This window comes from Thrips palmi, unplaced genomic scaffold, assembly GCF_012932325.1.
Source record: "Thrips palmi isolate BJ-2018 unplaced genomic scaffold, TpBJ-2018v1 HiC_scaffold_15, whole genome shotgun sequence".
Lineage (NCBI taxonomy): Eukaryota > Metazoa > Arthropoda > Insecta > Thysanoptera > Thripidae > Thrips > Thrips palmi.
Genome location: NW_023144624.1, coordinates 8,220,573 through 8,229,866, shown reverse-complemented (window position 1 = coordinate 8,229,866; position 9,294 = coordinate 8,220,573). Strand labels below are relative to the sequence as shown.

Below are 9,294 nucleotides of genomic sequence, written 5' to 3'. Positions count from 1 at the left end.
CGAGACTGCGCCGATCCTTTTTCAAATTACTCGAGTCTTCCACTCTGTGGACACACTGCTTGTGTTGAGGTGAACTATTTGGTATGTGCTGAATGTGTCAGGGGCTAATAATGATAGACTGAGTGACAGGCACAAGTATTTAGCAAGGCAAAATTTATTAATGGCGCAACTGACCAGCAGTGGCTGCGCACATGATAACAAAGGGAGTGCATTTGGTACACTCTAAATGTTACAATCCAGAATTAAATATAAACACAGTACAATGATTGAATTACGGCAAATCAAAACTTCCAGCTTCATTAAAATGTAACTTAGATGTAAGTAGATATCAAAGAAATAACAATGGTAAAAGGCTAACTTTATGAGTTTTGATAACACAAGTGAAAAGTGTTACAGGTGACTGCTGTAAAGCAAAAGTTACGTAACCAGTATTATATCAAAACAATATAACATGAAAAGTAATAGTAACCATGGAGAACAAAATCAACATTTTCAAAAATGCCTTGGAAATACATACTAATTAATTGATTTGTGGCAAATGTAAAATGGAATACAAAGAAAACTTTGTGACCCTAAAGGGTGAAAAGCTGTGAACTCACTAATATCATCATGCCTAATTAGAAATGAGAGGACAGGGACGTTAACAAACACATAATGAGTCACGCAAAAAAAAAAAAATTAATCAAAAGTTGCGGACTTTCAGACCCATGTGGAGGAACAAAACAAACTCCCAAAGAGGTGATTCGCTGGCATCTTATGGATGCAATGAGGTCTATCATAAAGTAAAGGAAATGCGGTAAAAAGACAAACAGCCCACAGAGAATGACATGTAGAACAAAAATATTTCTTCAAAAAATAATATATATTATAGTAATAAAAAAGGGACTGTCATTTATATTGCTGTACATGAGGAACTAGATGCTATGGGATTCTATCCCATGCAGAATATTTGATAAGCATTTTACAACAGGTTTCTTCATTTTAAAAGATCAGAAGATCTTTAGCACCACACTGAAATTGGCCATCACAGTCAGGGAATGTTTCTTCAAATACTACAAGAAAGAAAACTGAAATAATTAATTTACAATAAGATGTCAAACAAATGCTGTGGCCATACAAAAATAGGGGAGTACAGTTGTGACTTCAGTACTCAAAATAAGGCATAAACTGTCTTATATAAAAGTAATCCATTCCATTCTCTACCTTTAATATCATTTTGATTATTTCAGTCATTTAAAATATGTATTTATGAGCCTACAAGTACACTTGTAGAGAAAACAACAAAAAAACAAGAACACCACACGAATTTTTGTTGGTGAGGATGATTAGATAGTCAGTGAAAAAATGCATTCTCATTCATGGAGGAACAAGATTGTAATCAATCAGTCCACCAATAGAAGAGGAATTCACTATCAACATTACTTGCAGTTCCAAATGTTTAGCTTAAACAAGGATCAAAACATCAATCCCTGTAATCTAAGGTTTTAATGTACTCAATAGCTGAACAGAACTGCGTCCACCAATAATGCTCTTCTCCCTCCAATCGGCTGCCATAAAATGTGTTCACATATTGAACGGTAGAAAGAAGTGACAAGGGATTGGCCTGCAAGATAAAAGAAAAGAAACCCCATTTAATACTGACTCAGGCTCAGAGACAACACCTTATAAAAATACTTTCATTACCAATGAAAACCACTTACCTTAATAAGGACATACACCAGAACAGGAACAAGATCATCTGCAGCAGGAATATTTCGTTCCTGAACCATCTTTAGCAAATTCATGATAGTTGTGGCACATCGGAACACACACTGCAATTTATCATGAGGTGTTTTATATGCAGATATAGCAGCTATTTCTGCCTGTGCTGAAGGCCATGGGCACTCATAATGGAACATCTATTCATGTTAAAATAAAAAGGTTATTAATTGAAATAAACTAATTAAAACAAACATGAGCAATCACAAATTATGATTGGAAAATTAGTAAATGTTACAACAATAGATATTACCTTAGCAATGTCAATGTCTTTATGATTTGGCGTAATTATTGCTGATAATTTTTTCATGTGCTCATGGAGAACTCTGAAAGAAAGTTATCATTATAAGTTTTTCAGGACTAGGTTTCACAAGGTGTATTTGGTAAGTCAAACGACAGAAAGATGCTTACTGGTCACGTGACATGTCACCCTCGCCATTTGGATACAAGGCATATGGATAAACTCTACTGATAATGACCTGCTCGATGGCTGTACGAGCCTGGAGCAATTGCTCTTGACTCACACCTGAACAAAGCATTTCAAGCATTAAAACTCAAGTTCGATAAAAAATAACTGGAACAAAAAGGTCAGATGTGCTCATACCTGACCAGAAATGGTCCCTTTCCATATCAGTGGCAAGAGTTTGCAAGAAGTTTTCCAACAAATCAGTTTTTTCATCAGCAAGAGTGAGCTGCTGAAATTCAAGGGTGAAATCAGTAACCTGCACTTCTCTTCGTTCCAAAAACATGCGCACGCACACTGAGACAACACATCTATCACACACTGCTCTTTCACATTTAATGCGTTCCATCATTCTGTAACAGAAAGATTTATTATTATTCATCCTTGAATTAAACAGAGAGGGGCAGGATAAAAATGAAACAGTAAACTACTATACCTTTCTAAGTGAGCAAGTGTGGATAACAAGCCCTGACGACATCTCACGAGGTATGCAGTGTAGGGAGTTCTCTGGCAATAATCTTCTTTCAATGAATTAAAAAGCTTGTGACACCTAGCATAAAAAGGGACATGTTTAATTGTTTGGTTTCATGCAGTTTCAAAACAGAGTTTTAGTGCACATATGGATTTATCATGGGGCCATACCCGTCATTGTTGAAGAGTTTGATGCAGCGTAAAGTTTCATGTAAATGTGCAGCTAGAGCACGATCTTGTAAATTAATTGCCTCAGCAAGTTGCATTCTCAAAAAAGCTATTAATTCATTGTCTTTTCTCAACCAAGGATCATCCTAAACAAGAAAATGTTGGAAAATGGCATGTTACAATTTGCAAATTACTGAACAATAAGCACAATATCAAACAAATGAAAGAAAATGATACACACAGCTTTGTGAGAAAATTGAGAGCGCCATGGGACATGCTGGAGATCCGCAGTGCTCAATACCATGCGAAGTTTCCGCTTGGCATCCTTGAAGGCATACGATGCTTCCACATTGTTGGGATCAATAAACAGCCGCTCGTCACTTCCTTCTGGTTCGCCCTCACGTTCTGAGAGACTGGCAGCAGAGGCTGGCACTCTGGCAGACGATTCTGAGGCCGCCGAGTCCGCACCCGTGCTGGGCTTTCGACGATATTTGGCCAGAATATCCTCGGATGACTCAGAATAAGTTCCCTTAGAATCTTCGGAGAGCCCGCGCCTTAGACGCAAGTGAGAACCGTCGCCGTAGCCCCCTTCATCACGACTCATGTCATCACCTGATCGATTCAGAGTTTTTCTTTGTCGATTTTTGAATGTTAATTTCAGGTGTTTGAAGAAACCTCGTTTGTGCTTTTGATCGTCATCCAGAAGCTCCTGAGAGTTAAGCAAAAATATATTAACTAATCTTTGACATACAAGGTAACTTCCAGTAAGCGAAAACTAAGCTCTCTCTCGCACCTTGTCGCCCCTTTCAGCTGTCTTGTCGAAACTGATGCTCTTGGGAATGGCCCCCGTGGCGACTGCCGCGCGAGACAAGGACAAGGACAGCGACAGGGGCAGTGGCGCGCCAGCCCCCGCACTGCCGCACGCACTGCCGTTGGCCATGACGGGGGCGGGGGCGGGCAGGTCCGGCGTCGGCGTGGAAGTGAGTGCGGGTGGAGGCGGTTGCGGAGGCTTCAGGTCGGCGCTGCTGCTGCCGCCGCTGCCGCTGGCGCCTCCACTCGCCCCTCCGCCACTGCTGCTGGACGACTCGAGGCTGGCCGTGCTGGCGTGGCTGGCCACCTGCGAGGCTGCCTCCGCCTCGTCCACCCTGTCAACGTCTATCAGAGCCTGCACCTGCACCGAGAAAACAGGGAGAAGGGCGCCGCGTCATTAGCAGTGGGAAGAGGGGCCGCAAAGTCCCAGGCCCAGTCCCGTCACGGAGGGAGTTTCTTTACCTCAGCAGGTCCAGAAAGCAGAGGCGGCTTAATGGATGAAGATGAAGGCGCGGAGTTGGTTGGAACAGGAATTAGGGAGGAGGTGGAGGCTGAAAAGGGGTTCAGAGGAGTAGAGGAGGGTACAGGGTGAAGCAGAGGAGAAGCGACTGCAGGGTCACTGACAACTGATAATGGTGGCGACACTGGAACACTCTGGCTGCGACCAATGGGGCCCATTGGTGGAATGCGCGTTTCTTCATGGGTAATTGGAAGTGGAGCTGTTGCAATCAGAACAGATGTGTTACTTTAAAGAAATTTCAAGTAAAGAGCACTGTATAGAAAGGCTTGCTTAAAATCTTACTTGGTCGACTGATTGCTGCAGCCTGAGCTCGTGCATTATTGTCAATATACTCCAAGGTTCTCCTGCGATAGTCGGCCCGACCTCCTCCTCGTCCAGTCACATTCCAAGTAGGGTGTGAGGAAACTGAATCACTTCTAGTTGGTGACGGGGGAACCATGCCACTAGCAGAGCTCGCCAAACTTGACACACTTGCAGGGCGGCCATCATCTCGAATAGGTCGAAATACTGCACCAGCAGAACTCACTGCAAAATACAACTCAAATGCATAAGCCACTTCCGTAATGAATATACATGATTTTGCACATTTTAAGACTTACATGGTGGTGTGTCATCTCCTCCTTCAGGTTCCCCACGACTCTCTACTTCAGATCTTGCGGTATCATCAGACCTATAATATTATTATAAGTATTTTAAATATAGCCCTGGCTGACAGTATTTTACCAAAATCACTCTAGGGTTACATTACCTTGCTACACTACTTGTGTCATCAGTATCAACTTCCAGCATACGCTCTGAATCAGATGCAAGAACATCAGTGCTCCATGCTTCTGAGGCTGTCTCTGACAAATCAATCAGATTCTAAAATCAAAGAGACCCATGTTAGTCCGTGTATAGATAATTTATTTGTTAACAACATAAAAGAGAGACATTTTATACAAACTTACTTGCTGAGCTGCTCCAAGCGGGCCAGGCAACACCCCAGGAAGAGGTGCTAAAGGTGGAGGCATAGAGAGTGGCAGCAATGGTGGAGGGTGTTGCGCATTGTAGCGCTCACGCTCACGCTCGCTTTGCTCAATGAGTTCACTGTCACTAGCCAAGACGTCAGTGCTCCATGTGTCACTCACCAGTGATATTGTTTCATCCCCTTCAAGGAGCTTCTTTATTTCAAATTTGCCAAACTTGTCATCAATGTCCGAGCGGCTTTGTTTGGTAGGTGGTGGAGGTGGAGGGAAATCATAGTTCTGGCGAGGTTCCACTGCAGCATTCCTTGCTCCTTCATCACCCTCAGTGATTTGAGAAGAGGGTGTGTCACGCCCTGAAATCATAAAGTAATCAGATTAGCTCTCTTGCTTTTATTTGTACAGCTAGTATTTTAGAATAAGACAAGTTAAGATAAGATAAATCAGGCACCGGAAATGTTAGGAGTCCCTCTTCCCGATACATTAGCAGAAACCATGTCTGAAAGATTGTCGTTTTGATCTTGATCTTCATTTTCAAGTTCAAGAGATGATGCAACACTGTGGTTGGATGCAGCCTCAGAAACTGCTTCAAGATTATCACTTGTATTACCTGCAAATGATCATAAATGGCCATTTCAAATTTCTGAAGAAAAGAAACATTACTAACATGCCTTTTAAAGAAATAAAGAAATGTATGAATACCTATAGAGCCCTCATCGTGTGAAAGAGAAAATCTAGTACGTTTTTCAAGGCTTTCAGAGCGTTCTGGTGGAACCACAGCAGGGCGAACAGTAGATGAAGTGCCCACACTGTGATGGCTGGTAGAACCATCAGCAGTAGGTAAGTTTTTCTGAGCGTCACAATCTATGTTGAGTACCTGGACACATGTTCACAAAACTTAGTAAAACACTCCGAAGAGATTAACTTGACATGAAATTTATCATCTGCAATGTCTACCTTTTGTTCTGGCAACAAACCAACATACTGTCCCATATCAGGAGAAAACGGGATAACCAAAACACTATACTTATTAACTTCTATTGAGTCGTCCGCACCCTCTGTGGCAGTACTTTCCTCAGGACTGTCACTAGATCCTGCCACACTACGTATTGCTTTGGTTGTTTTGCTCATAGCAACAGCAACTCCTAAGAGAGAGACCCTTTTTTATTAGAGAGCATAGAACTAAAAGAATCTCAAAAAAATTGAAAACAGTTTTGCCCTTACCTTTACCAATAATGCTGGCTTTCCTATTTGGTGTGTCTGGTGAAGAACTACTTCCATTTGCAATGTTTTGAGGAGATAGGGCGTTAGGTTTAGCAGAATTAGAAGAGCCATGGACCGAACTGCTAGATGGAGATGGTGTATTCACATTTCCATTAACACACGGTTGTTGAAAAGAGGCTGCAGTTGCAATGGCCATGGGAGGAAGTTGCGCTAAAAGGGCAGCCAACAATTTTCTGTCCACACCAGCTTCATCAAACAATCCTGCTGATACTTGACCAGTAGCATCGCTGTCAGGACCCGTGCTTGCTTGAACAGTTTGAAGGAAGTTAACCTTTTCAAAAAAGAACCACATTAATAGTACCAAGCTTTGATGTGATGGACAGAAATATAGAAAATGGTGTAAAAGAAGAGATGGTGCTTTACCAGGCCATAAAGTTCTGCTTCTGTGAGGAGGGCAGCTGAACGAGACAGACCCTGCAATTTGCAGCTCTCTGAGATGACAGGCTCCTCAAGCAGACCATTGATTGCTCCCTCCAGAAGCCCATCAACAAGTGATGATACTATATCTTTATCAAACTGAGAATAAAGATCCCAGACCTTTGGATCAACATCTTGATATTTCCTGGAAGCTAGTACTTGCAATATTTGAGCAACCTGAATTAAGTTAAATCGGGCAACATAACTGACAGGTGCATCTGTAATGCCATGTTGCTCTGGATCAACTATAGCAGGACAGATCAAAAATGAAAAAATAAGATCCACACAAATATCAAAGACCTGCAAATACAAAGAGTAAATTAAAATTTGAAAAAAAAAAAAAAAAAAAAACTTAACTAATATACAAAGGAAAATGACGGACAGTACCTCTTTAGGCTCAAGCTGGCCTGATTTAGAAAGCATGCCTGATATTTGTCTCACAAGCCATCTTATGGATGTTGGAAAGCAATGCATATTTTCCCTTAAGCTTACAACAAAGCGTTGTACCAAAACAACAAGGTTTGAAACAGTCCAGCTACGATATCGTTGAAGTCTTAGAGAGTACTCCGGTGTTCCCTCTTTACCAAACTTTTTCATGCGTTCATCAGGAGGAAACCTGAGGTAGAAGGCACATGTTGAAATGAGATTCATCAAAAATAAAGATTTGAATAGAATACCCAGAATGAGGGTACACATAAGTGTAATTCTGCTGAACACACCTCACAACCGCTTTGTCAGGATCAATGTCCAGGAAACACTCATCTTCCATAAGTAACTGCATGATTGGGCCATGCAAAGCTGCAGTAAGAAAGATTTTTGCAGAAAATAAACCTTCATGGAAGACAGCATACAGTCTTGCCAGAGCACAAGATCCATGTCTCAACATCCTTTTAACAGAGAGGAACATAATTAAATTATTACTATAAAACTAAGAAAGCTGGTTGATTGGTTTGAGAAGATTCAAATATGCACCTCCTAGGATTATCAGATGGTACAAGCTGTAGTTGTGTCAAGTGTCGCAGCAGACGCAAAACTAAAAGTTTGTCTTCTGGTAGCAAACATGATCCAAACAAGCCTCCATACAATGTATTAATAACTGCAGGCATTGCCTCAGGCATTAGTCTGTCACCAGCAGCAAGGCATGCAGCAAGAAGGTGAGGTGATGTGCGCAATGTTTGCATGAATTCACCGCAATCCTGCAAGCAAACAATGATACTTAATAATAAAAATAATAATGATAAAACATACTAATAATAAACAATAGATACAGTTAAATAGATGGGGACCAGGCTGGTGGCACTCTATACCTGAAAGGGCAGTTCTTTGTAGCCATCAATGAACTGTGTTTCTTCAAGAGCGATGGCTCGTTGGCAGCACACTGATGGTGGGCAATCAGGTCTAGCCAGTATCAAGTGTTTCAAATTTGTTCTTTGTTGCAGCATAATCCATGCCATTCGAGCTAAACTTGATGATACAGAGACAACCTTTGAAACAGAAGAAGAGGGGTGAACATAAAAATCCAAGATGTATCAAATAAGTTTAAATGATATAGCAACAGAACCTACCTTGGCATTCAGCTCTTGCAAATGTTGTTGCTCAGAGGATACGAATAAACGTTCCTGGCGGAGGTGGTCTGCCAGGTCCAGCATGTCCCACTGAAGGGACTGCACGGATCCGTTATCATCCATCGTATTCACTGCAAAACAAGTAACGTGAACTTGTTAACAGAGATCTTTCTAGGTACTACCCTTCTCTGCTTTTCTTTCAATGCTATTCTACCATTATCAAGTTGGTTCACACCTTGATATGGAATACAGTAATTGGGTAAATTAACTATTATACTGAACCTCAGCAAAAACGGGTCTCGACAAATTCAATAGGAAAGAAGAAATACTGAGCTGCCTGGGGCATGACAGAAATGTGCCCAAAGGAAAAGAGAATGGAAAAAAAAAGAAAAGGTGCAAGGAAGTTTTAGTTTCATTCCAAAACAAATCTGACACCCAATGTATTGAAAGAATACAAGACCCCCAAAATATGAAATGGAGCCTTTAACAAGTTTTCGTTAAAAATATGATGGGATAAACTTCAAACACTTGATGCAATGGTCAAAAGTTCGCAGTGTCAAATATAAGTAAAGACTGCAGCAAATAGTTCAAGAGTGCATTACAATGGGATTTAGGCTCTCAAAACACAACATGTCATAACCCGTTACCCAGGTTAAAAAATCTAGCATTTATATTCTTTCCCTTTATCCTGATTAATATTACCTTGGTGTAAGGAGAAGCCGTGAAAGTACCAAATTAATGACTTTGTTGACAAAGCGGAAAACAACGTAAATCTAACCCATCACTAAGCTGAAATGTCTTTCCGCCATTAGGCCATTGGGTGCGTGGTTCCGTGACCCGTCGACAGAGAGCGCTCGTAGCCGTAGGGAGATTCCG

General features: G+C 41.3%; 1 protein-coding gene across 1 annotated transcript; it reads right to left on the bottom strand.

The window, feature by feature from the left end:
* Positions 1 to 123: 123 nt before the first annotated feature.
* On the bottom strand, positions 124 to 9,276 carry LOC117641388 (GTPase-activating protein and VPS9 domain-containing protein 1). The gene is made up of 25 exons (XM_034378662.1): positions 9,121 to 9,276; positions 8,419 to 8,549; positions 8,161 to 8,337; positions 7,826 to 8,049; positions 7,573 to 7,740; positions 7,241 to 7,469; positions 6,800 to 7,153; positions 6,377 to 6,707; positions 6,110 to 6,297; positions 5,855 to 6,029; positions 5,604 to 5,762; positions 5,138 to 5,508; positions 4,939 to 5,051; positions 4,790 to 4,860; positions 4,473 to 4,715; positions 4,133 to 4,389; positions 3,654 to 4,031; positions 3,102 to 3,569; positions 2,864 to 3,006; positions 2,658 to 2,771; positions 2,363 to 2,574; positions 2,170 to 2,284; positions 2,012 to 2,084; positions 1,701 to 1,898; positions 124 to 1,603 (listed from the first exon to the last, which is right to left on the bottom strand). Exons 2-25 carry the CDS (start codon positions 8,539 to 8,541, stop codon positions 1,463 to 1,465), a joined length of 5,025 nt encoding a protein of 1,674 aa, XP_034234553.1. The 5' UTR covers positions 8,542 to 8,549; positions 9,121 to 9,276; the 3' UTR covers positions 124 to 1,462.
* Between the last annotated feature and the right edge of the window lie 18 nt (positions 9,277 to 9,294).

Coding starts and splice junctions, on each gene's coding strand:
- LOC117641388 (XM_034378662.1), bottom strand. CDS start 8,541: ATGGATGATAACGGATCCGTGCAGTCCCTTCAGTGGGACATGCTGGAC. Junction 7,154..7,240: donor GCCAGCTTGAGCCTAAAGAG/GTACTGTCCGTC, acceptor TTGTATTTGCAG/GTCTTTGATATTTGTGTGGA. Junction 5,052..5,137: donor CGCTTGGAGCAGCTCAGCAA/GTAAGTTTGTAT, acceptor CTTTGATTTTAG/AATCTGATTGATTTGTCAGA.